This window comes from Rhineura floridana, chromosome 4 (assembly GCF_030035675.1).
Source record: "Rhineura floridana isolate rRhiFlo1 chromosome 4, rRhiFlo1.hap2, whole genome shotgun sequence".
NCBI classification, from domain to species: domain Eukaryota; kingdom Metazoa; phylum Chordata; class Lepidosauria; order Squamata; family Rhineuridae; genus Rhineura; species Rhineura floridana.
Window position 1 is genome coordinate 102,778,883 of NC_084483.1, and position 27,725 is coordinate 102,806,607.

The following is a 27,725-nucleotide window of genomic DNA, read 5'->3' on the forward strand; positions in this document are numbered from 1 at the left end:
AATGAATATACAGGCCTGAACACAGAGCAGAGAAAGCAATCAACCGTTGTGTGTGAAGGCAGAAGAGAAACTGAGCTGGGAGCTGCACAGAACAGGAAGTTCCTGCAAAAATCAACAGTGCTCTTCTGCCTTCAGCTGCTAGGTAGAGCTACCTACCCACCTGATATCATCTTGCCATGCACAGGAGAACAGCATAACATGACTGGCCTATCTTATGTTTAAAACTAGCTATTAGAATTATCATGAGAATTCACATGCAAACAGAAATAAAAGGCTGAGTCTTGTTTTACATCATGTTTTAATTGTAACCAGCTGGAAGTGCTGGGGAAGTGGAAAAACTTAACATTCTTAAGTAACTTCTCTTCTGCATAAGTTACTCACATCCCTATCTAGACTGCAGATTTTTGAAAGGTTGGCATTTACCTAAAACACTTTTATCTTGGACTTACAGATTTCAAGGGGGCTTAACAATAAAATGATAGAATAATATCCACACCACAAAAACCACACAACAAAAAAAGAAAAGCAGCAGAATAAATCATACAGTCCAAAGCATCAAATTACAACAGTTTCCAGTAGAGTTAAAACACTAAAATCCAAAGGCCTTCCTAAAAAGCAAGGTCTTCACCATAAGGCAAAAAGGAGTTAATGAGAGAGGCAAAGTAACCTTTCCTTGGAATTGAGTTCCACAGGCCCTCTCCCAACCAGATGTATTTAAGGGTAAGTATGCAGGACAGCCTCCACTGATGAAGTTAGTAAGAAGGGAAGGTCTGTAAGCGAGAGGCCATTCCTTTAAATCATGGTCCCAAGCCATGAAAGATTTAAAAATCATCACTAGTACTTTGAATTAGGCCTGAAAACAAACTGGAAGCCAGTGTAGTTATTTCAATAATCCCAATATGTTTGTGTGTGCCTGTCAGCTCTTCACTGAGACAGCAGTGTCGGTGGGGGTGCAGGCAGGGCTGGAGATTCCTTGGTAATTGCCAGGCCGTAAGTCCTCAGCCAGCAGATTGGCTATAAATCTGCCAGGCTAGCAAGGAGGAAGCAAGATAAGGGCAGAGGCCGTTCAAAGCTTATGTGCCAAGCCAGAAATCCAGAAGAGACGTCAGTGAAGGTCCGGGTCTAGGTTGCCGAGAGATCAGTCCAAGTCAAGGTTCAGGGAATAGGAAGACACACAGTGGTCACGCCTGACGTTGTAGTCAGCAACAAGCTGAACCCAAGGTGTGACTTTTAAGGAGCAGGTTTGTCAGCAGGTGTGAGCAATCAGCGTTTTGGCCTTAAGTGGACAGGCCTGCCCCTCTTCTGCCTGACCTTCTGTTGTCTACGTTCTGCAGGTGAGGGGGGAGTATCCTGTTCACTGTCTGCGTCTGGCTGAAGGGCTTCAGCTGTGTCTGGGGTGCTCTGCAGCTGAGGGGGAGAAGGAGCTGGGTTCTCAGGAGTTTCCTCCATTTCTCCTTCTGGGTCTGCTGCTTCTGGGTCTGCTGCTGTTACTCCCGAGTCATCCTCATCTGATGAGTCCTCTGACGGGGCCATGACAGTGCCTTCAAGTCAATTACAACTTATGGCGACCCTACAAATCAGCGACCTCCAATAGCATTTGTTATAAACCACCCTGTTCAGATCTTGTAAATTCAGGTCTATGGCTTCCTTTATGGAATCAATCCATCTCTTGTTTGGTCTTCCTCTTTTTCTACTCTCTTCTGTTTTTCCCAGCATTATTGTCTTTTCATATCTTCTCATTATGTGTCCAAAGAATTATAACCTCAGTTTCATCATTTTAGCTTCTAGTGATAATTCTGGTTTAATTTGTTCTAACATCCAATTATTTGTCGTTTTTGCAGTCCATGGTATTCTCAAAGTTCTCCAACACATCATTTCAAATGAGTTGATTTTTCTCTTATCCGCTTTTTTCACTGTCCAACTTTCACATCCATACATAGAGATCAGGATGAGCCTGACTTTGGTATTCAGTGATACATCTTTGCACTGGAGGACCTTCTCTAGTTCTCTCATAGCCACCATCCCCAGTCCTAGTCTTCTTCTGATTTCTTGATTATTGTCTTCCCTTTCTAAATCCAGCTTGGACATCTGGTATGTCTCGCTCCATATATGGTAAGAGCCTTTGTTGTAGAATCTTGAGCATTACTGTACTTGCGTGGGATATTAAGGCAATCGTTCGATAATTACTGCATTCCCTGGGATCCCTTTTCTTTGTAATTCTTTGTAACTGCTGCTTTTTGTAAATTGTATTGTTTTTTATTGATGTATTTTTATATTTGTGTTTGTTTATTTTTTGTAAGCCACCTTGAGGGCCTTTTGGCCAAAAGGCGCTGTAGAAATAAACCAAAACAGTAATAATAATAATAATAATAACAACAACAACAACAGGGGATATATTGAATACTTCCAGTTTGTCGGCCATTGTTTTATTTTCCATATTTGTTGACAATTATTTGTCAAAATATGGACAGATTCAGTCTCAGTAACTTGTAACAACTCTATTGGTATGCCATCTATTCCCGGTGATTTGTTTCTTCCAAGTATTTTAAGAGACAATTCCAACTGACAGTTCCAATTAACAAACTGGCCATACTATTCTGGAGCAACTGAAGTTTCTGGACACTTTTCAAATAAAACCTTTTGTACTGTGCATTGCAGTAACCCAGATGTGAGGTAACTGACCACAGTAGCACATGCCCTAGATTTGTAGGGGTACAGGATGGGAAATACCCGGCTTAGCAGTAATGCGTGTGAGAAGGACCTTGGAATTGTAGTGGATCGCAAGTTGAACATGACCCAGCAGTGTGATGCTGCGGCAAAAAAGCCAAACGTGGTTTTGGGATGCATAAACAGAGCTATAGTTTCCAGGTCGAGGGAAGTAATAGTCCCACTATATTCTGCATTAGTCAGGCCTCATCTGGAATACTGTGTTCAGTTCTGGGCGCCTCATTTTAAGAAAGATATAGACAAGTTAGAGCGGATTCAGAAGAGGGCGACAAGGATGATAGCCAGTATGGAGAACAAGTCTTATGCGGAAAGGTTGAAGGAACTTGGCATGTTCAGTCTGGTGAAGAGAAGGCTGAGGGGTGACATGATTACACTCTTTAAGTACCTGAAGGGCTGTCACATAGAGGAGGGTACAGATTTGTTCTCTGCTGCCCCAGAGGGTAGGACTAGGTCTAATGGTTTTAAGTTGCAGGAGCGTAGGTTCAGATTGGACATTAGAAGGAACTTCTTGACAGTAAGGGCAGTTCGGCAATGGAACCGACTGCCTAGGGAGGTGGTGGGATCCCCTTCGCTGGATGTCTTCAAGCAGAGGCTGGACAGCTATCTGCGGGAGATGCTCTAGCTGTGGATTTCCTGCTGTGAGCAGGGGGTTGGACTCGATGGCCTACAAGGCCCCTTCCAACTCTATGATTCTATGACTGTGCCTAGATGAAGCATCAGATTAAGTTGGACAAAGTCTGTTCTAATTCTTGTTCCCATATCATTTTGATTCCTCATCACTTTCTTTGATATTCTATCAGGCATTGTACTGAACTGTCTATCTGCATATTTTGATAACCTTTCACCTCCTAAATTCTCTCTCTCCTTTAGGAAGTTATTAATGTTATTTCTCCTCTTTTAAAAATACCTTTGACCCATGTTCTCCATTCAGCTTTTAACTTTTTTTCTTATTTGCTGCTATTTTCCTGCAATGCTTACTGTCAGTTCATACTTCAATTAAATGTCACACTAATGAAACTGCCCTTCCTGAGTGAGTTTTTCTTATCAAAGAATATGGGCCTTTACTTTTTTCTTCTAGATTCAGGGTGAGAAACAGATGTTGGATGACAACTTCCATAATCTCTGGCCATGATAGGAGTTGGAGTCTACCAATATTGGGAGGGCCACAGATGGTCAAGTGCCATCTTAAATCATCAGTTCTGCTTTTCCTACTGAGTTTATGATTTTGTGTTGCAATCCTCTGGTTCTGTAAGGAGTATTAATACTATTCTTCCAATGTACCATTGTTTTCATGACAGATCGGGGGGGGGGAGCTTTTTTGGTTTTTAATATCTCATGTCCCTCAATTTAAATATCTTTTCAGTGACTTACTAAATTTTATTATACAAAATATCCAAAGCTGCTTGTTTTACCATATTATTATTTGATATTCTTGTTCCCTAATCTCACCTTTTCCCAATTCCTTTCACCTCTCATCTTCTTGAAGACTGTAAGCCGCTTTTAAGAAGGGAATTGTTTATTTTATTAGTTGGGTGCCCTTTTAGGGGAAATGTAAGTAGCAAATAATAGTAAACATATTGCATGTAGAAGACTCACTTCCTTCTCAGGGTAGAGGAGGTCAAAAAGCTTCATGACAGGCAAGAAGTCCGCTAATGCATTTTTCTGGATACTTCCAGAAATGAACTGTAATAATACCCACATCAGATGGTCTCTGCCTTTGATTAGGCCTCGTCCTGCCAACTGTAAAAAAGATACACTAAGTAGCAAGTCCACACTCTAAAGACAGCAACATTGAACATCTGTTCTAATTTTCTAAAAATTATATACTCTCACTTGGGAAATTATATACTCTCACTTTTCCACAAAATGCCATGATCTAATGACCTGTCAGTATGTTAGCATTTCATAAAAGTCTCAAAAGCAAAGACTTGTGACTAATATTTTTGAGTCAACAAATAATAGCCATTAAAGCATCAGATATCTGGAGGGTGTCTACAGCCTTGGAAAAGTGGGGCTAAAGCACACATTCAAAGTGAGAGCTGCTCCCCCTTCTATCTCACACACAATACAAAAATGAAGCTGACTGTTCAAATTGCCCTATCTGTGTAACATGGACAGCCCTGGGCTCCTACTGGAAGGGCGGGATATAAATCTAATAAACAAATAAATAATAATAATAAATATGTAGAACAACATATCAACATTCCCCCAGGTTATTTTGCACCTTATTTCCTCATAGCTGCAAATATTCAACACTAAGCTTTATTCTTACCTCTAAATAAATAATTTTTAAATTATCTAATCTTTAATATTTCTTTGCTCTGATATATAAACTATTATGTATACCAACAGGATGGCAAATCTCTCCACATTCTCAGCCGCCAAAGATGATTGATTCTAGGTTTGGAGGCATGGAAGTGGAATTTCATAAAGTTTAAGAGATAACCATATATTCTTATCTTTGTTAGTGACAGCTAATCTACCTTTTGATGGAGAGACAGGACCATGTGAGGGAAGCTTGCAAATTGAAAAAGTACAAAGAAGATAAGCTGGCTGGAAAGGTGCTGCCACAACAACTGGCTGGTTCCCCCATCATCAAATTTCTCCTCAGTCTCTGAACGCTCCATGGCATACACCACAAGATCCACCAACTGGTCCTCCAGCACAGGGCATCGCTGTTTGTGCTGCAAAGCAAAAATCCGATAAAGTATTCCAGAGACTAGCATCTATCATTTTAATTCTGCCATTTCGGTACAGTTACTTCAGTGTAAGTTTGGGAAGCATGAAATGAGATCTGAACATAAAGCTTTACAAGGTAAGCCAAGGCATTAAAACTGTTTGATGTTACAGGTCACGTTAAGAAAAAAATCACAGGCTACTTCTTATGCCCCCTTTTACCTAGTTATAGTTGTTTATGGAGCCAATGATGTTTTATAAGAGTACATTTCCAGCCCTGAATGGTATTGTGTAAAGACTAAAACAACAGCAACAATTATGGACTTTGACCCTTCTGCAAATAATGGAGTTCTGTTCAGCAGTTCCTGATGCCTTGGCGATTCAGGTATATTTATGACATTGGGTCGTCACATATAATACCAATTCCTAGTGTGGATTACAGGACTGAACCCTGTGTGTTCCTTCATCCTGAGCATAAACCATAGTTTGCTCCTTCTGATAAGGGCCAACTATGGTTTACCACAATCAAGGAAATAACTGATTAAGTGGAGTTTGTGAGAGGAAGAGAGGAGAGCACATGAGCCTAAGGCTCACTCATGTGTTGCCAAGCCCTGATTTGGTGTTAAACATAAACAGACTAATTGAGAGCACTGAGAAGAACATAGCTTAATAAGCCAAGATATTTCTTTTCTCACAGTGCAAGCAATCAAACTAGGAAGCCTCTAATTAACCAGTTTCTCATCTCATCCAGACCAGGAAACTATGGTCACCAGCTTCGGAACAAGCCAGGATATTGATTTCAAACTATAATTTCATTCAGATGAAATGGGCAATTATGGTTACTTCAATAATACCTGGTTTGTTTGTTCATGATACAAAGGAAAAAATTCATTCGTATCTCAGCTTACAAACACAGTTTGGACAGTCATTATGTGGGAATATCAATTCCTAGATCAACAGTGCAACTTTAGTTGTACAGTTTCCTCCATTTGTGTGCTTATCTATTTTGCAAACTGCTCGGTCACCTTAATTTTGATCTTCACATATTCAGATTCTGTAATGCACATAATTGGAACATTCTACATCTGAACAGCATGAAGTGGTTTTTTTTACAAGCAACTAGTAGAAAGCTGTGGGCTTTATGTACGCTCTTGACATTGCTACTGAAGTTATGTCATTTCTGTATATCCTTTTTATACCTGTAACATAACACAGCTTTAATAAAAAGAAAAGAAGTATTATTTTAAAAAGATAATACAGAAAAGATACGGAACTGCTCAGAATCTAATCATGAAGATGCCTTGTCCCTTTCTAGAGGCAAAAAAGGGGATAAATTATTTGTTTTTATTTTTGAGAAATTTGCTGATACCCAAATATGATTTATTGAATACATTTTAGTGCTCCTCTTTGCAAGTGGCTTTTTTGATTAACAGGCAGCCTAAAAAGCCCCTTCTGAATTAAAAAAAAGGGGGGGGAAGGAGATTGCTGGAAAAAGATATGTATTCTAACCTTAAACAATATAGGTAGCTTTTTGCCGTGAAAAAGGGATTATGTTTTCAAATTAACAATGCAAGAATGACAAAACTTTGGACAAACTCTGAGATCAGTACTCTCTCCTTCACATGCTCTTTGCCAGCTCAATATTGCCAAAAGCTACAAATCTAGCTGTGCTTTCTCGAAGCATGCTTAAAAACAGAAGACTTCCAATCAAAAGGACATTAGTTGCTTTTGACCTTTTTTTTTCTAAAAAAACCACAATGCCATTATCACAGATCAACCACATTACAGATTTACAAAGAGCAATATTAACACCACCAGTTGAGAATACCTTTTTCCTCCAAATGCAACTAATTATGAAGCAGAGCAGAATGCAACAGACAATACTACAAACTATTTCATGATCCGGCATGCAAAACTACTGTGTACAGGGCTTGAAATTCATTATAATTTGATAGAGAGTGGACAGATTTCCAAGGGCCCAACAATGCAAGCCTACATCAGTTTTGAATAAAGTTATTTAAGAGGATACAACTGTCAGTTAATGTAAGTATTAAAAAGCCAGGATTTCTAATGAAAATTAATTCATGAATTACATTATTTTTGAATCAATTCAGAATACAAAAGCTAGTTTTTGGCTTCTATAATACCCTTTAACTTGACCAGGAAATGGAATCCAGGGACTGAATATGGAGAAAGGAGCAGGCTCAATTCTCAAATGGGCATAAACAGCAATATTGTTAGAGAAGAACAAAAACTGCTGCCCCCTTCAAAATTGTGGTCAGGGAGCAGGGATAGCCATGGTCACCGAGTCACGTTGGGCATCTCCTGTCCCCAAATGGGAGGGCTAGCAATACTTATTGCTCCCAATGCAACAGAAGCACTAAGCATACCTATAGCTATGTTTTAAGGGAAAAATTAGATGTGATGTTAAGTGTGACTTTGCATTTTCAAAAATGTGCATATAGCAGCCATATGTGTGCATGATAATTACTGAGATACCATCAATCGGAAGCGGCCCAAGTTTAATCCTTTTCTCCATTGCTGAGGCCCTGACAAAATCAATCCTTTAAAACTCCTTTTTGTAATGGAAGGAAATACCTCATTAGTGCCAATGCAAGTAAGTGGTGGAAAGTATTTAAATACCCCTCCCCACTTTATGTAATCTTGATCATTATCATCATCTCCAGTGTTTACTATCTGCATTTTTAGAAAACATGCATGCTAAATGCAAAAATGTATTTTACATGATGCCTAGTTTGGCCCTAAGTGAATTCTATTTTCTTCAATGGGGAAAATTCTTTGTCACCCAGGGCAGTCCAGCCAGGGCTGTGGAGTCAGTACGCCAAACCTTCGACTCCGACTCCTCTATTTTTCTACTGTCCGACTCCGACTCCACCCAAAATTGCTTCCAACTCCACAGCCCTGGAAAGGGCTGTAAATGTCTTGTTAAACTGGAAGCTCTCATAGGAGCATTTTTATCGCTGCCTCAATATGCGCTGATCTTGGCATCACAGCATTTGTCTTCATCTGGGTCCTATGTCATACACTGACACACAAAATGTTTTCCATCTTGAGTTATGGTGAAATGCTCAACTACAGCTGACTTCATGGGAAGCTTCTTTGACATTTTGAATTTATATTTTTAAAAATTTGTCAATCAAAATTTATTCTGAAGCCAGAGTCAGAATCGGTACATTTCTACCGACTCCGACTCCACTCAAAATTGCTTCCGACTCCAACTCCACAGCCCTGAGTCCAGCATCAACTGAAGGAAACCTTATGTGTGCAATGAAACTTGAAAATGTGTAGACCAGGACTGGCAATCTGTAGCCCTCCAGATGATGTTGGACTACATCATCCATCATCCCTGATCATTGCCCACACGGGGTGGGGCTGATGGAAGCTGGATTTCAACAGCACTGGAGAGCCACATGTTCCCCATTCTTGGTGAATACAATGCTCATGGAACTCCTAGAATCTTCAATGTACTTGCAACATAGCAAAACTGGATAATAAACAAGAGAAATTATGCAAATTTGCTTTCAGCATTTCTTGGCACAGGATTTAGATTGCCTAGAAGCAGCTTTGCCCCCTTCCTCCAGCTTGGAATACAAACAACCCTTGGTTATTCCCCTTCTACTATCAGTGGAGTGAGGGAAACGTTCTAATGACATGCAACATGAGTCCTTCTGGAACACATTGGGAAGGGGCTTTCTTAAGAGAAATGTTGCTATAAATGCCCAAAGTGTTCACAGGCTGGGAGAAAGAATCAGTATGCACATATAACAGTGTACAGCAAGCACTACTGCAACAGCATGCCTTTCTTGAACAGCAGCCAACATACTACAGATCATTAAGTTTACTGACTCTGAGCTCCTCATAGGGACACTTCCGTTTTTGCAACTCTTTAAGTTCATGGAAATGATAATTCACTGACTGGTTTTCATTTTCCTCAACTGCCTCTAGAGGAGAGGCATCAATAATAAAATATAATTTCAACTCAAAAGTGTAACTGAATCAAAATATTTTGTCCAGGTAAATTTTGGAATTAATCATTTTTTATAAACAGCAAAAAGTGTAGCATACAATGTAGTGCTCTCATTCCTTTTGCAATCTGACTCTCTACCTTTTAAAAAGAAAAGTGGATTTAAAAAAAAAAACAAGCAAAAACTATTTTCTTAAGGACCATTTCACACGTCATGGGGACGCTGTCTTTTGTCCTTTCCTATACAATGAATAATGTCAAGGAGTATAATGAGGAATAGTTTAAAGAACTGGGTAGTTCTCTCCAGGCTAAATTAAGAAAGGACATGATGGCCGGTTCACACATAACACTATGCCAAACCATGGCTAAGAATGAGCATGCAAGTGTGCAGGTACTCAGAGTAAAAATTGCAGCCACTTCATTCCTCCCCAGTCTTGTTGCTTTACCCAGGCCAAAGCCATGGTTTGGCTTAGCATTATGTCTGACTTGTTGTTTGTCTTGCTCCAGACAAACTACACACTATAGGCCAAGGTTTGCTCTTGTCCTGAACTATGAGACACAATAGTAAACTGAACAGAAGCTCAGTTCTTATTGATTTTGGTACTGGAACAAACTAACTAGTTTTAGTATTTATTGCTAAGGTTTGATTTTTTTACCAGATATAGATCTTTTGAAGGCTATGCAATGGTGCCTTCCTGTATCAAGGAAAAGTGAGACATCTGGTGCACTTTATATTATTTCAAGTAAAACATATTCAGTTTCAGCAGTGGTAAATGCTGAACGGTTACCCTGTGCAGACAGAATTTGTATAGATAATAGCTACACACCTAACTGCTCTGTGTTAATATCATTGTAAAGACTAACCAGCTTGATGTTCAGATTACAGATGGGCATAAACATTGCATAAGGGTCAAAACTGGTGTCCATCTCAAATCCAGCCTTTCCCATATCCAGTCATTGATTCTACCTATGGGGTCTACTTCTGCCTATCCACAAAAGAAAGCATGTTCCTTCCTATTTGGAGTCAAAGAGATCATTTAAGCTATTCCATGATGTTTACACCGTCCAGTTCCCATCCCCTAGTTTCAAGTCCACAATTCCTTTCCTACTGCAGATTCAGATATGAAAAATGTTCTCTTTTCTCCTGTGTGTTTTTATTCTTGGTACACTCTAGTAACTCCAAGTATATTCTCCTTATGTAACATGAAACCCATGGATGTTCTGATGAATGCTTCTTTTTAGTTTGCCAATATCAGCTAAGGGCACCCTAGGTTATCTCCTCCCCACCCCCCGAAAAACCCAGGTTCTTAGCTGCATTGGGATGAAGCAGAGGTGTGTGAAAGAGCTGCTGTTTTAGATTTTGTGCAATCCTTCCATCCTTTAACAGGATTTTAAAAACCTACTAGTAAAATTGTATTGGGGGCAAATGATATTTTATACCAATTGATTTAAAAAGAGATGGTTTCAAAGTCTGGTGGTAAAGGGAGGAAAACAGGATGAATTTATGTTTTTGCTGAGAAAATGGCTTTTGTTTGTACATCTTCAAATCGTGACTCCCTGGCAACTGGTGAGAAGGAAAGATAGATCAAGGATGATCTATCCAAGGATGATCTAACTCCTCCCGGGATCAACCAATGTAGATTTTGAATGCTTTGAAGAGGTAAGATGGTGTCCCTTCAAATTTCACATGTGTCTACACAAGGTTCTTAAATTTCTATGGGTTATATCTGACTAAAATCAATGGACTTTAGTCATGACTAATTTAAATCCATTGATTTCATTGAATCGACTCCAAGTATGACTTAGTTGGGCACAACCCTATGTTATGAATGCATTAACAACTTACAGCCTAAATTGAAGAAGGCACCGAGTTAAAAAGTGAATCATTTTGACTAGATGTACTGCCCAGCACTAACTTTATGTTGAAATTCTTTATTTTCAATTATAAAAGCTTGAAAAGATGTCCCCTTACTTTCAAAAGTTTGTTTCTTAAGGAGCCAGCATTCCTATCTGAATAATGGAGGGTTGTAAAGGAACTAAAATCCAATTCAGATGAGCTGGGTGGGTGTGAAGGCGACCACTCTGAGTTGATTACAGATATTATATATAGGCAACGCATCCTGAGAACTGTTTCCTAAACAGGAACTAGCCAGGAAAGGATATCGGAGAGAGCAGCAGGAGAAGCATAGGAGAAGGGCAGTGCAGGAGAAGAGAATAAAGTGGGAAAGTATTTCTCCTGACAGCACACTTCAATGCAAAAACAGTTCTTCACTTCTAGTAATACTCATCTCCCTAACATCTGTTCACAACTGATCTCATGGATAAGGCATGTACACACATAAGCCCCACTGCACACACGGGCCAAGTCAAACACACAAGCGTCAGGTGGAGTTATATTTGTTAAGCTTGTTTCCGTTTAATAATCTGTGAGTCACATGTAAATTTTTGATGGAACTCTAGGTAGTTCATGTTGCAGTGCAAAGCCAAGGTCTAAACTGCTGAAATTAGCAGGATACACATCTTTCTTAGCAGATTAAACTACAATAAAACCAACTCTCACAATCTCAGTATTGATCATTTGATATCATTTGCAGCATTGGCCTTGAATTCCACCAAGCAATGTCACAGACAACCCTTTTCATGCTTTTTTACTGACAAATGAACAAAGAATTTCACAGACTGTTGTTGTTATGGCAGCACACCTACCATTCAGTTTGTCAGCATTTCCATTAAAAAACACGAATTTCAAAGTTTTGCTACTTGGCCATTAAGGTTTGCTCTGGACTGAACTGTATCTGCAGACAAAACTATGTTGCAAGTAGAAATATTTTCACCAATCTGGATATTTCACTGTATGCAGAAGGGTTTTAGCAAATAGAGGGAACAGTATTAAAAAAGTCATTTCTACACCTAATTTCATGAAGCTTTTGATAACGTTAAAAAGGTAACCCACAAAATATTTATTCTTATTTTATAGATGTGTATATTGGGAGGTTTAAAATAGAAGTGTTTATGGTTTCAAAGATTTGGTCTCAGATCTTCCAACTTTAAGATCTAATTCACACTTTATGTAACAAATGTCTTTGCTATGCACACATCAGTTTGTGCAGCACTAAACCCCATAAAAATATGAAGAATTGTGCATTTATAAATATTTAAGGCCATACAGCAGACATACGCTTGGAAGCCACAATGACTCCAACTGTGAGCCTGTTGGCTCACATCCACTGTGCATTCCCAACTGTATGAAAATGCATGCCTACCCATCACAATTTATGGCATTTAACAAACCAAATACCAATTTAAATATGGCATTAAAGTGTCAATCAGCCCGTAGTCCAGGACACTATTCATTCCACTCCAATTGGTTTTATCATTTAATCCTTTTATACCTCAATGAATACATTTGCCACAATTTCACTTTTTAGGTGTGCTCTAATCCACTCATAGAACTATAGCCCTACTTGGTTTTGCCATTCACTGCTATGGATGGTGAACTCTATACACACAGAGAGTTCAATACATATAACCTCTTCCATTTAAGTGAACAGAAAACCACTTACCAGCAAGGAACCTTGATGTGTGCAGTGATGCAGGAGCTCACTGGATCAGAGAATCTATGCAGCCCTGATTTGGTGAGGAAACATTATACAAATGAACTAGACTCTCTCAGTGCCAGCAATGGCTGGGGAAAAGTCCCTTTGTTCTTATACAACTCTGCCTGTCACAAATAGCAAAAAGAGCCCCACTGCACACTTGAAGGCCTGCATTCTGGACAAAGTATATTAGACTAGGATGTTTATACAACTCCACATACTTGAGCAGTTCCACTGGTACAAATTATTTTATAACTTAGCATTAAAAAGCAGCTTATGAAAATATACACTTCTATCTAAGCAGAAACTTAGGTATGAAAAGCATCATTTAACCATTAACTCACAATTGACATTGTACCATTCACCCAAATTTATTAACAGTTTAACAAACCTCACTGTATTAAACAGCTGTATTACTTTAAATGTATGCCATATAAAGTGAAGTATTACTTTATTATCTCTTTGAAAAGTGAATATAAAGCAGATATAAGTCTAAAAGATTGTGGAAATGAGGATTTTATAATGTAATAATCAAAGTTTTAGCATCAAGCAAATGTTATGGTCAAGTACAATCCCTGAAATGAGAGTTTTTATAAAATGAAAACACTGACACAACCTTCACTATAGTATTGCAAACACCAACGCTATTGTACTTTTAAAAAATATCACTCCAGATAAACTTGTTAAATTAAAAAAGACTAAAGAGGCCAATGTTTAAACATGAGCAGACTAATGCAGACAGTAAATAAGTTGTAAAATTCTGTCAATAATCTTTCAAAATAATTTTCCCTTTGCTTTTTACTATGCTTAGCTCAGCCCATTTGGAGATAAATTAAAAGGGATTTTTTTATGGAGGCTGAGAATGACCTTTCCTAGTCAAGTTGAATTTTAACTTATTAGTCTGTAAGTGTACTAATATTCAACAGAAGGAATTTTCTTTTACATTTTATACAAACTTTTTTTTCTTTTTAAGGCAAGGAAATGTTATAATCTCAACAAAAATAACTACAGCAGTTTGGGCAAGACATGGGTAACTCAAGCCAATGATTGAACTGCCTGATAATGTCCTTTTTAAACTACAAAGCATTCTCAAAACCTCAGATTTTAATAGAAAGTTGACCTTATCTTTAATTTCAAGCCCTGGCCAGACGTGTATTCTCGAACTGGAATCAGTGGCTACAAAGCAGCCAGCGTATCGTTAGTCACAATACAACAGTAAGGTTGTGAACATACCTGAGCAATGTTCAAGGTCTAGAGCATTGGAGGATGGGCAGGACAAGACAGGACAGAACAAAAATAAAGGAAGAAAAAAAGAAAAGACAAAACAGTGACTATGAGGCCAGCCTCAAGTTATCCCAAGTCAGATCAGGCCCTCCCACATGGTAAGGCAAAAATTAAAATAAAATAAAAAAATAAATAAAAAATAAAAGTAACTTCAAACCATTCATTACCAATGAAGGCAATGAAAACATGCCAAGACATTCAACAGACAAGTTCAATAGACCAGTGATCTAAGCAGTGCATCTACTACCACCACCACCCCTCTAAAAAGGGGGTGAAAGTCTGTCTGGTGTAGGTTAACATCTGTCCAGGGTATATTTGAGGCTGGCCTTATAGGGAAAAAAAGCAATGCCAATATATATATATGTTTTCAAAAATCTCTATCTTTCAATTTAGAAACCTTTAAGGCAATATATAAATGATAGGAATAATAGTGCCCAATTAACCTAAAGCAATAATATTGAAGAAAAAAAATCATGATCTGATCCTCAACTGTTTTGCTTAGTTAGCTATAGCAAAGAAAAAGAGAAAGGAAAAGTGCAGGTCCTATGCAAAACAAAAAAAGCATTCCAACACAATACAGTACCTGCTTGTTTAGACCTAGCATATTGCAGACCATATCTCTGGAATAGGGCTGTTCCAGCACATACCGCAACAAAGCCGTCTGGGGCTCAAACAGATCCTTGAAAACAAAACAAAGCAAAAAGCAAACAAATACCAACCTATTGACACAAAAGTAGATTTAACAACTGAAATCAGATTCACTACCCAATTAAACCATTACCCATGACAGACATTAAAATGCATGCTCCCTTTTTCCCTCCAGCATTTGTACTGCATCGCTCTTACTTCAGGTTCTCCTTCCTCAATGGCAGGAGATGAGGTAAACAATTTAGTGTTCTAAGTTTAACTTCAGATTGCCCCCATGACCATTCTCCACAAAAAACCAAAATATTATCTAACAAAAAACAACAGACAACAATGGCAACATTTTACATATGCAGGAATCAAAACTTTCACAGAAGTAGCAACTCATCTAGCGGGGTCCAGAATTCATCACTACCGGCTTCATTTCCCAACTTGTAAGCACATTCTCTCTCTCTCTCTCTCTTGTTCCCACAGTTTATTTCATTCTTACAAAGTCCTATTAGCTTGTACCAAGAATATTTGGCTACAGCTTTCATCACCTCCAACTTCCCCATGGAGACAGTACAAAAAAGACTTACTTGGATGTTTAGATTGACAGATATGAACAATGGGGCAAAGCGAATACAGGGGACAAGGTAGTAAGATGATTAAAGACAACTTACCATTATGCACCTCTTGTTGTGCATATGGGGCACAAACATTGCAACACTTTTTAGCTATCAGTAGTTATCATGGGTGCTTGCTAACTATTTTCCAAAAAACCTAAATACCCCAAAGCATTTCCTGGATTGATTCATGAGAAGTTTGGGGAAAACAGAGAGCAGAAGCAATTGCTATTTCTACCATACTATAAGGAAATGTCATCTTCAGGAGCCATTAGCCACTCTCTCCAGAAGTTCTGATCTTTGGCAGAGTCCTCCTGTGACAGCAAGCACAGATGAAGTAGCAACACTGGCATCCTGACTAGCCAGAAATGCAACCTTCTTTTAAGGATGGACCTGGGTAAACTCTCATTAGAGGTGCTCTGGTCAAGGAGCCTCAACAAACAGCAGATGGAAATGGAGTAAATCCCACAGTACAGCAGGGGACCACATTTAACATGCAAAATTACTGGGCTCTGCTGAATACAGCTGACACATCTAATTCCATGGGAGCATGCAAGGGCCCAAATAGTCCCTGGCAGCAAGCCAAAATTCATGTTTAGCACTAGCCCAACCCTTCAAGTGAAAGGAATGGGTAGGGTTTTGATTGTGAGATCATGCAGCGCTTCAGAGATACTCCAACTGCCTCCAAGGCCCAGCATAATTGCAGGGGCAAGCCCCTTCCAACTTCCAAGCTCAGATTCCCACACACATCTTGTTGCTTTTCAAGTCTTATTGAGGCTCAGTATAAGGTCAGTAAGAATCTATTCAGGATCTGTGTAGGGGCAGGGGAATCTTCCTGACCATGCTGACATGAAAAAGGATTGGAAAATAGCAGGACATGTTGCTGCTTTCCAAGTCTTTCCAAAGCCAATGTGATGTCTGAGAGTTTCCATATATCCCTGCTTTTGCAGGCGTAGAAGGGCGGGGATCTTGCCAGAATGAATGAATGAATAAATAAATAAACTCCTCTTTTTTCCTAGGCACCTGAGAAAAAAAATTATCCAATGTTTCCTTAGAAATCAAATCATGCAGTCAATGGCCAAAGCCTCAACTACAAGATTTTAATGCATTATCAAAATAGCGTACTCAGCAATATCTTAACCATTCTATGTGAAAATGCTCCATAAATAGTTTTTTTTTTCATATTTCTAATTTAGAAATAAGGCTTTCTATCACATGCACATATACCTTATCATAAGGCAGAAGACCTTTCAGTGGGAAACGAAGAGTGGTAGGATCCAGCTTCCATGAATTGCAAATAGCACCAGAGTTATTTACTACAGGAAGAAGACTACATCGTCCTACATTATTGGAAACCAAAGAGAGAAACATTAATCACCAAGTATATCACCCCCTAAATCTGTACAGCATGCAAACCCTAGGATATTGTTACAACTACAACACAAACACTAGTAAACAGCTTGCTTTCTGCAGGCATCACTGATTGATTGCTTTCATTGTTCCATGCCATGATGTAACATTTTCAGATGTATCAATGGCTACTAGCCACAATGGCCATGTTCCACCTCCACTATTGGGAGGCAGTATATCTCTGAATAGCAGTTGCTGGAAACCACAAGTGTGGAGAGCCCTTTTGCACTCAGGTCCTGATTGGGGGCTTCTCAAAGGCATCTGACTGGCCACTATGAGAACAGGATGCTGGACTAGATGGGCCTTTGGCCTGACTCAACAGAACTTTTGTTGTTGTTGTTGTTCTTATTCTAATAAACAAGCTGTCTTGGGTGCCATGTGTACCAAATTTCTGCTTACTGGCTACTGCAGAAAAATTACAGACAACTTTTTGTCATTTTATAGAAGAAAACAAGCAAGTAACTATAATCCAAAGATAATCACATCCAGATATACTAGCTGTGATGGTGGCAAGCAGTGGCTTGGGCTAACACTGCTAATATGGCATTCTATTCATAGCAATGGGGCCCAGCTACTATCCTGTCTACCTCCTTCATAAAGCCCTCCTTCTGTTGCCTTTACAGTCCTGTAAAGGCCTGTAGGATTCTGAGTGAAGTGACCACTGACCTGCTAATTTCAAATCCCAGGAACTGTTGAATAAGTGGCCTTGAACACCAACCACAGTAAGACACTGCTGAGGCCACTCTGTCAATCCTGGTTCCTGACACAATTAACATGATTTGAAGCCTTGCTCTGGTGTCGAGACTATTATGCTTGATCCCAGCTACCACCACGTGATAGATTACTAGAGCTCAGGAATCAATGGCAAATCTAACTAATAAACAGAATCTACGTTTAAACATTATGGCCTATATATTGCATATTAGATTTCTTCAATTACCACCCATAAAGCTCACATTATATTGCTATATAAAAAAATTCTTACCACAAATGGAATTTATTCTTGCTGTCGGTCTGAAGGAATCCACAAAGTCTGATACTAGGTTGCCTAACAACTTAAACAATAAAAACAAAACTGAAAATCAAATACCCAGTTGAATAAAAGACACTCATCAAGTTTAATCCAAATACTATAAATCTTGGCTAGTAACTTATCACATGTTGAATTAAGAACTAGGTCAGCAAAATTGGCTCCATCCACTAACTCACTACCCTATGACTGAAAATACACAAAGCAGTATTTAACTTGCCTCCTTTCAGATGTTAACAGAAACATAAACAAACTCTCTTCACATTATGAACCTCCACTGCCCTTTTCTGTGTGCAAACAAACAATAGCAATCAGCAAATTGGCATAAGGGAAGAACCCCGAGTGCAGCATCAGACAAGCGGATTATGAAAAGCAAACAGGAAGTGCAAGTGATTCTGACAGAGACACACACAAACAGTCTATTCTGCACAAAAGAATAGGAAATGTGAAGCATTTGTGCAGTTTCCTTTACAGTGTTCAAAGTTGCACTACAGAGAGGCTCCTTCCCTTTCCCATGCTGGGGAGAAAAGGGTACGAGAGCCATTGGTCTGCAGCTAAGCTTACCTGGATAAAACATCTGAGGCACAAATTGGTGAAGGTGGCAAGATCTTTCTGACCAAGGGCTATGCTGCATGCCGAGTAAAAACCTGGCATACTGAACCATCAAGATGCATTTCCCTTTTACATAGATTTTATTTATTTATTTATTTATTTTATTATATTTATATCCCACCCTTCCTTCCAATAGGAGCCAGGATGGCAAACAAAAGCACCAAAAACACTTTAAAACATCATAAAAACAGACTTTAAAATATATTAAAACAAAACATCTTTAAAAACATTTTAAAAGCTTTAAAAAACTTGTAAAAAGGTTTTAAACATATTAAAAAGCAATTCCAACACAGACGCAGACTGGGATAAGGTCTCAAAAGGCTTGTTGAAAGAGGAAGGTCTTCAGTAGGCAACTCAAAAGACAACAGAGATGGTGCCTGTCTAATATTTAAGGGGAGGGAATTCCAAAGGGATCACATACTGATCCCATACTACTCTCAATTCTACTGAAATTAAGGGAAATTGTCATTATTTTATACATTAAGTCTTACCCAATGTGGAAGTTTTCCTTCAGGGTACAACTTTCGGATCTCTGTAACTGCAAAGTAGGCAGGTAATAAACATGCGTTTCTTTCCAAAATATAGGCAACAACCTAGGTAAAAAACAAAAGAAACCTGTAAAAAATGATTTACAAATTGTATTTAACATACAATAAAATAAAGATTTAAATAAATTTAAATAAATGCTTTAAATAAAGATTTGAATGTGTTGTCTGAGTATCTCGAGGGACCTTTAAGAGACTTTACTGTCAAAGAAGTGCTATAGTTGCAACAGTATTGCACTCTGCATCTTACACACACAGAATAACTTGCTCTAGTAGAAGCACGTCAGGTAAACTTTCTCAGATATTTCTTTCAAACCAAACAATGATTGATTGGCTTTTAAGCCAAATTTAAAACGTGCATTTCAAAAGCTTCCCCAAAGCCTTGCTAGATTGATAACATGCAGGTTTGCAGTGTAAACTGACTTATTGTGCACATGTTGCACCATTTCACAACTTTACCTCTCTTGCTGCTAAAAGTTGCTGCACAACAGCAGAGCTCACTGTATTGGGAATAGTTAGGATTTTCTCTAGGATACCCTTCAAAAGATCTCGCACACCCTATAAAATACAGATAAAATTATACAGATAAAATATTGGGGGGGAAATCATGTACATGTTTGAATTTTATATGAACATAGGATATACACAACGTAGGATTTTTCACCCCTTAAAATTATACTTCTGATTTGTCGTCCATTTTCTTAAAACCATGAATACCACATGCACAGATCCACCAAATGGGTGAGCTGGCTGTCAGCCTCTCTTGCCACCCAAATGAGGGTGCTTGTTAGACATATACATAATTTCCCACATCCATCTTAGAGGAAAATTATGTGAAGAAGCAGGTTTCTGTGCATTGATCCCCTTGCTGGGTGTATCATAGGTAGATGCCTCCATTCAACTATAATGACTGTGTGCATGGTTCCAAAAACTGGACTGGAAGCAAAAGTGCAATGTCCCAAATCCGGTCCTACAGATCAGATATACATGCAATGTACATGATCACCATTATCACAGCACAGTGATTATAATGATATATTTTCCACCTGTTTTGAGAGGGTGATGAAAATGTGTGTCCCCTGTCCAGTATTTGGAAATACTATACATATTCCCATGTGACTGCCTCCAAGCTGGAGAAATCCTACAATATGAAGTAATTTTTAAGTAATCGCATAGCTACAGGAAATCAGAAAACTTAAATTAAAACATCAGCTAAAGTCCTGAAATCACTGGGTGTCATTGATCAAGTAATTTATCTCTCTGTTTCAGCTCTGCTATCAACAAACATGATAAATGATTACCTATGTCATACCGCTATTGAGTAAACCCAAAGTATAGAAATGCCTATCCCAAACCTCAAGATAAGGCAGGCATTTAAATTTAAACAAGGAACCAAATGAAAATATAAAAAAGGTGGGAAGCATAAGGAGGAGATAATACACATTATAAAAAGCATACCGTATTACAATGCTAAGATTTTAAAAACGATTACCTTGTAATCTACACCACCAATTATTTTTTGGACAAGCTTAAATGTTAGAGACCAAAGCTGTGTCCTTTCCCATTCAAGGTTGTCAGAATTTAGCAGAGATTCACAAACCATCCTAGAGAAATTGAAAACAAAAGTGATGCATTTTCTAAGAAAAAGTTGGCAGATCCCGCGTATTACCACGTATAAGGGCAAGCCTCAAGCAGCTAGTCTTTCATAATAATTTTCCACTGTTTGTCTCAAAGAAACATACCTGGGTGGTAGCAGCCCAGTCTCCACAGCCATTGCTAAACAGTCATACAGAAAAGAAATCCTTTTAGGACTATGCTGGCTATGTATGAACCTTACAATCCACTGGACACATTGCTCATGAGATTCCTGTAAAAGAAAAGATTAACATGTCAGTCAATTCAGATTTCATAAATGTAAAAGTGAATTGACAACAAGGAAATGTCTACACTAATAAAACCTCCTACAAACAAGTATCTGACATATTTCCTTTTTAATTTTTTTTAATGTTAAGAATCTATTTGCAAAGGGAATGGGAAGAGATTTTCAAAGCAACTGTCAGTAATGGACTTTATTGAATGCTATTCCTATACTATCAATCTAGCCAAAGCAACACAGGTGTCTGGGAAGAATAGGAGGTGAGAGAGACTGCTGGGATTGGAATTTGTGGTTGTTTGACAAAGCAATCATAACAAGGGGGCAGGAAGGTACAGAGAAGTGGGGAGGGTTTATTTCTTTTTCTTCTATGCCAGCTGCAGGCTGGTGTGGCTGAAGGGTTCAAGGGCCAGGCCCCCTTGAAGGATCTGCAAGGCTTAGGATTTGGGGGGCTTTCCCCAGACTACTGCTGATGGTAGCTTACCAGCCACTTGGGCAGAGCTAAGGCCTCTGCGGCAACTGAACATTCCCCCATCTGGCATCAGCTGTACTTCTCTCCACTGTCGGAAGCCAGTAGAATGAACCACCCACCCCCAGTCATCAGCATCAAGGGATTAGGATTGCAGCCATACTGCTTAATAAAATTGACTTGTATTCTCCCTTTCGGGGTCTGGATTTCTGTTTCCTGATTACATGGCTTGTTAAACCCTCAAGCTTACATCAGGGATAGTAATCCAGAGAGTGTTAGATTCCAACTCTTATCCATTCCACCACTAGTGGACAACAGGAGTTGCCTGTACACTGGGGCAAACAATCCTAATTTCACAGATACGCTCACGGGGTTTGAACTGTGCTGAATGAGTAGGAAACAGACCTTGGGGGCATGGTGACCTAGTGTGAAGAAACTGTGGAAAAGGCAAATTCCATGTTAGGGATCATTAGGAAAGGAACTGAAATAAAACTGCCAATATCATAATGCTGTTATACAATCTATAGTATTACTGCATGTGGAATATTGTGTACAGTTCTAGCTGCCTCACCTGAAAAAGGATATTGTAGAGCTGGAAACAGTTCAGAAAAAGGCAACTAACCAAAATTATCAAGGTGATGGAGCTACTTTCCTATCAGGAAAGGTTACAACATTTGGGGCTTTTTAGTTTAGAAAAAGAGATGAGCAAGGGGGATACAACAAAAGTGCATAAAATTATGCATGATGTGGCGAAAGAGATTTTTCTCCCTCTCTCATAATACTATAACATGGGGCCATCCAATGAAGCTGAACATTGGAAAATTCAGGACAGGCACAAGAAAGTACACATTGTGCATAATTGTAGCCTGGAATTTGCTATCACAAGATGTAATAACGGTCACCACTTTGGATGGTTTTAAATGGCGATTAGACAAATTAATTGAGAATAAGGCTATCAATGACTGCTAATCATGATCACTGTGTACCATCTCCAGTATTGGAGGCAGTATGCCTTTGTACACCAGTTGCTGGGAATCACAAATGGGGAGTGTGCTGTTGCATTTATGTCTTTATTGTGTTCCATAGACATCTGGTGGGATACTTTAGAACAGGATGCTGGACTAGATGGACCTTTGGTCTGATCCAGAAGGACTTTCCTTATATATACAGTGCTTTGCAAAAGTAATCAGACCCCTGACCAATGCTCTCATATTACTGAATTACAAATCGTACACTGTAATTTCATTCTGTACAATATTTTATTTTGAAACACAAAATCAATTATTGTAAGGTGACATTGGTTTTATGTTGGGAAATGTTTGTAAGAAACATAAAAAACTGAAACATGTTGCTTGCATAAGTATTCAATCCCCACACATTATTATTTAGTAGAGCCAACTTTCACTGCAACAACAGCTTTAAGTCTTTTGGGGTAGGTATGTACCAGCTTTGCACATAGCGTTGGAGGGATTTTGGCCCATTCTTCTTGGCAGATTCGCTCCAGGTTGTTCAGGTGGGTTGGACTTTTTTTGTGGACCACAATTTTCAAAGAGTGCCACACATTCTCAATGGGATTGAGATCAGGACTTTGACTGGGCCATTGTAGGACATTCACCTTTTGGTTCTTGAGCCACTCCAATGTTGTTTTGGCCTTGTGCTTAGGATCATTGTGCTGCTGAAAAGTGAATTTCCTCCCAAGCTGCAGTTTTTTAGTGGACTGAAGCAGGTTCTCTTGCAGTATTTCCCTGTATTTTGAGCAATCCATTCTTCCTTCGATTTTAACAAGATGGCCTGTCCCTGCTGATGAGAAGCATCCCCAAAGCATGATGCTGCCACCGTAGAGATGGTATGTCTTGCGGCATGGGCAGTGTTATGTTTGCGCCACACATAGTGCTTTGAGTTTTGGCCAAAAAGCTCTATCTTGGTCTTATCTGACCACAAAACCTTTTCCCATGACTTCAGATGGTACTTTTTGAGTAAAGGCTTCTTTCTTGCCACAGGCCATACAGGCCAGTGTTGTGCAGAGCTCTTGATATGATTGACTGATGCACCATTACTCCACTCCCAGCCACTGAACTCTGTAGCTCCTACAAAGTGATTGTTGGTCTCTGTGGCTTCTCTCACAAGTCTTCTTGTTTGAGCCCTGACTTTTGAGGGACAGCCTCTTCTTGGCAGTGCCTGGGTGGTGTGATGCAGCTTCCACTTTATTGATCCAACTGTGCTCACTGGGATATCCAAACACTTGGATATTATTTTGTACCCTTTTCCTAACCTGTGCATTTTTATTACATTATCTCTCACTTCTGTAGAATGCTCTTTGGTCTTCATTTTCCTTCAGATCCACAGCCTGACCAATGATCCTTCAAGAGTGGGGTTTTTATCCTGATAGTGTGACAGCAACTTTAATGGTTCACAGGTGGAGGCCAATGGTAAGGTAACTGTGTCCTCGATAGGGCAATTTCTTTCATCTGTGTAAACTGGGAGCTTCCACAGTACAGGGGTTGAATATTTATGCAAGCAACAGGTTTCAGTTTTTTATGTTTCTTACAAACATTTCTCAACATAAAACCAATGTCATCTTACAATAATTGATCTTGAGTTTCAGTGTTTCAAAATAAAATATCGCACTGAACAAAATTACAATGTACCATTTGTAATTCAGTAATATGAGAGCATTGGTCAGGGGTCTAATTACTTTTGCAAAGCACTGTATCTATGGAGCCAGAAACCAAGAACAACAGATTCCAATACAAAACTGGCTAGGCGGTGGTGGAAGGAGCACAAAAACTCTAAGGCAACATCCTGGCATTTTTAAGAAGGGTGGCTCACATCCTATTCAACAGATGAACATCAAGACCTGCCTGTGGCGTTTAGCTACTGGAAACTTCTTGAGATCTCTCACAGAGCCCTTATATTTTCCAGGGACCTTTACAGATATAATGGGAGATACCACTCACAGAGATACTGGCATCAAGTGGTCTGTAAATATTATGAAAAACTGACCTGTCAAATTATGAGCTGCTTGGGGTAGCTGTAGTTGGGAACTGAAGGGAGGAAGGAAGGAAGGAAGGAAGGAAGGAAGGAAGGAAGGAAGGAAGGAAGGAAGGAAGGAAGGAAGGAAGGAAGGAAGGAAGGAAGGAAGGAAGGAAGGAAGGAAGGGAGTCAGCCACAGTTGAAATACTCACTTGAGACAGATTGCTCCAGAACTGTCTAAAGGCTCCCAAACAACTGATCAATTTGGTTCTCTCATCTTCAGGAGTGTCCATAAACATGCTGTGGCAAATAAAACTACTATTATTTGTAAATCATTCCATCACGAGAAAATACAACAATGGCCTTGTAAACAATGTTTACAATCATGCAAGCAAATAGCTTCACTGTACTTACCCAGGAAAAGCCTCCTCTATGACCTCTGTTTTCTACAAAGGAAAAAACAAACAAGCATGATCCAATTCTTGCTAAGAAAAACAACCTGGCTCTTCCTCTACATCTTCTCCACCTATGTTAAAAGACAGGCTCCACAGTGACTGAGGGAAGCAAAGTCATCAAGTAATCAAACATGTTACAAGATAGATAGACAAGAACAATGAATGCTAAAAGACCCAGACAGAAAGAGTGACCTTAACATTTGGGAACATATTGGATGAACCCTTCAGGCCCAACTCCAAAACTCTGAAAGCGCTACCTCTTCTTTGAGGGGCCACCCACTCTCAAATTAGACCTCATCAAAATAGTCCCCAAGCCCAGAGATGAATTCTTCATGCACCTTAGCACTCCCTAGCATCCAAATTATATGCTGCATCTTTTCACACCAAGGCCTCTGAGATTACATAATCCCCTCACTTACTGTCTCTACCCAAGCCACATACTAATTCCATCTCATACTCTCTTTTTCTTCTTAACCAAATCAACTAAGAGTCTTGTGGCGGCTTAAAGACTAGCAGATTTATTTTGTAGACTTCATGAGATGCATGATGGGCTATCTTCAGTTGACAGGTATTTTATATAAATACACACACTCATGGAGGATAAGACTATCAGTGGCTACTAGCTGCAGATCCTAGCTCCACTATCACAGAAAGCATGCTTCTAAATACCAGTTGCTGGGAATCATGAGTGGGGAAGAGTGCTATTGCACTCATGTCCTGCTTGTGGGCTTCCTATAATTATCTGGTTGGTCACTGTGAAACAGGATGCTAGACTAGATGGGTCTTTGCCTCATCCAGCATGGCTCTTCTTTTAGTTCTTACATGTTTTCCGTGAAACCCTTGCATGCCCTCTGTCCACAACGAAGTCTAAGCATGCAGAACTAAAAGAGCTGCATATTACTTCCTTGTTTACTCAAGCCATCCCTTCCTCTATACCTTTTTCCTGATGGCAAATTTACCCAAGGCTTCCTCCTTCTCTGTCCTTTTTCCTCATAGCAGATTTAAGATTAGAAGCTCCTCAGGGCATTATTATTTATTATTATTATTATTATTATTTATTAAATTTATATACCGCCCGACTAGCAATAGCTCTCTGGGCGGTGAACATAAAATAGCATAAAAATACAATGAATAACAAAATAATACTAAAATACAATCAACAATCCAATACAATAAACATTTTTAAAAGTAAATCAGTGTAACTTAAAATGCTTCAGAGAATAGGAAGGTTGCCATGCAACAACAAAAACAACCACCACCACACATTTCTGCATTTGATGAAGCAGACTCTGTTCCATAAAAGGTTGTGCTAAAATGAACATGTTAGTCTTTAAGATGCCACCAGTCTCTTTAGTGATTTTGCTGCTACAGACTCACACACCTCTCCATTTGAATGCTCCTTATGAAAGTAAGCATCACTTCCCAACCCTTTCCCTTCCATAGATACCATCCAAAAACCTCCATGCAGTACCAGCAATAGATTCCAGAATCATTCTTGGCCTTATAGCCACTGCACTTTATGTGGATAGTGTTGATATACACCTTAATCCAACCACGTATTTAGCAGTGCGAGAGTACTCCTGGATACATTAGCTTGGGAGTACTCCTTTGTCATTCAAGACCCAAGTGACCTTTGTGGTTAGCAGTGCCTTTTACCAGCTTTGTTTAGCTCACAAGCTACAGCCATATCTGGATTGGGATAACTCTGTGCAATGGTAACCTTGAGACTGGATTACTGTAATAACACTCTATGTGGACTGCCCTTGGGCCTGGTCTGAAAGCTCCAGCTGGTGCAGAACGCAGTGGCTAGACCGCTGATGGGGGCAGACAGCTGACAGTATGTGGCATCCCTGCTTAAACATCTGCACTATCTGCCCATATCCTACTACGCCAGGTTCAAGGTTGATATACAAAGCCCTGAACATCTTGGGTCCAGGATACTCTAAGGACCGCCTGAGCCCTTATATTCCAGCCTGATCACTGAGGTCATCTGGAGGAGTGCTGTTAGTTGTTTCCCAAGTTACAGAGGCCCGACTGGCCTTAACCAGAAATCGGGCATTTAATGTTGGTAGTCTCATGCTGTGGAACACTGTTTTTCACTTTTGACTTTCAGGTGTCTCTTGAAGACTGTTATGTGCCAACAGGCCTATTAAAATGTCTCTTGAGTAACCAGTCATTTTAATGATTGTTTTATATTGCTTTGAAATGTTTTTATGTTGCTGTACACTGCCCTGATGTTTTCTGAGAAGGCAATATATAAATACTTTTATAAAACAAACAAACAAACTTGCTTGGTAATCGGGGATTCCATGCAGGCAAAGTAAGGGCAGATTGCTCCATTCGTCCTCTACCAGCCTGCTTGGTTTGCATAGCAGCCATAGAGAAAGGGAAACAATTTCCTCCACAATCAGTGTTGAAATGCAGTGGGCTGGCAGAGTGGGGGATGAAATGATTTGCGTCTTCTTCAGAAGCCCACTTGGTACAAATAGGGTTGTTGGGTTTTTTTAGCACCCAGTAGCACAATGGGGAGGAGAGCCTGGCTAGGAGTCCAGAGTCTGTGAGTTCAAATCCTCGCTTGTGTCTCCTGGGTGTCAAGGGCCTGCTAAAGATCACCCCCACAGTGAGTGGCTCTGGGGTTATGTCCCTGCCACCTGTGAAGCTGTGGGCAAGCTGCATAGTCCCAAGGAGCCCCGTTGCCCCCCAGCCGGCAGTTGCGGACAAGGAAGGGGCTGGCTTGTGCAGCTGTGGCAAGCTGAGCAAGCCCTAGCCAGCTGGAGAGGACTAGCCCCAGAGGGAAGCAATGGTAAACCCCCTCTGAATACCGCTTACCATGAAAACCC

At 39.6% G+C, this 27,725-nt stretch overlaps 1 protein-coding gene across 4 annotated transcripts in view; it reads right to left on the reverse strand.

Moving 5' to 3' along the window:
- Window positions 1-27,725, reverse strand: part of MED23 (mediator complex subunit 23) — a 67,522-nt gene that overhangs the window by 38,673 nt on the left and 1,124 nt on the right. For 3 of the 4 annotated variants that reach the window (XM_061623852.1, XM_061623851.1, XM_061623854.1), the window contains exons 2-13: window positions 24,845-24,876; window positions 24,643-24,730; window positions 20,858-20,982; window positions 20,608-20,719; window positions 19,575-19,673; window positions 19,062-19,163; window positions 17,914-17,983; window positions 16,746-16,858; window positions 14,852-14,947; window positions 14,218-14,235; window positions 5,211-5,411; window positions 4,324-4,467 (exon numbers count right to left, since the gene is read on the reverse strand). In XM_061623852.1, coding sequence (XP_061479836.1) covers window positions 4,324-4,467; window positions 5,211-5,411; window positions 14,218-14,235; window positions 14,852-14,947; window positions 16,746-16,858; window positions 17,914-17,983; window positions 19,062-19,163; window positions 19,575-19,673; window positions 20,608-20,719; window positions 20,858-20,982; window positions 24,643-24,730; window positions 24,845-24,876 — 1,200 coding nt within the window. The remainder of the gene's footprint in view (window positions 1-4,323; window positions 4,468-5,210; window positions 5,412-14,217; window positions 14,236-14,851; window positions 14,948-16,745; window positions 16,859-17,913; window positions 17,984-19,061; window positions 19,164-19,574; window positions 19,674-20,607; window positions 20,720-20,857; window positions 20,983-24,642; window positions 24,731-24,844; window positions 24,877-27,725) is intronic. The other variant, XM_061623853.1, reaches the window with a different exon arrangement.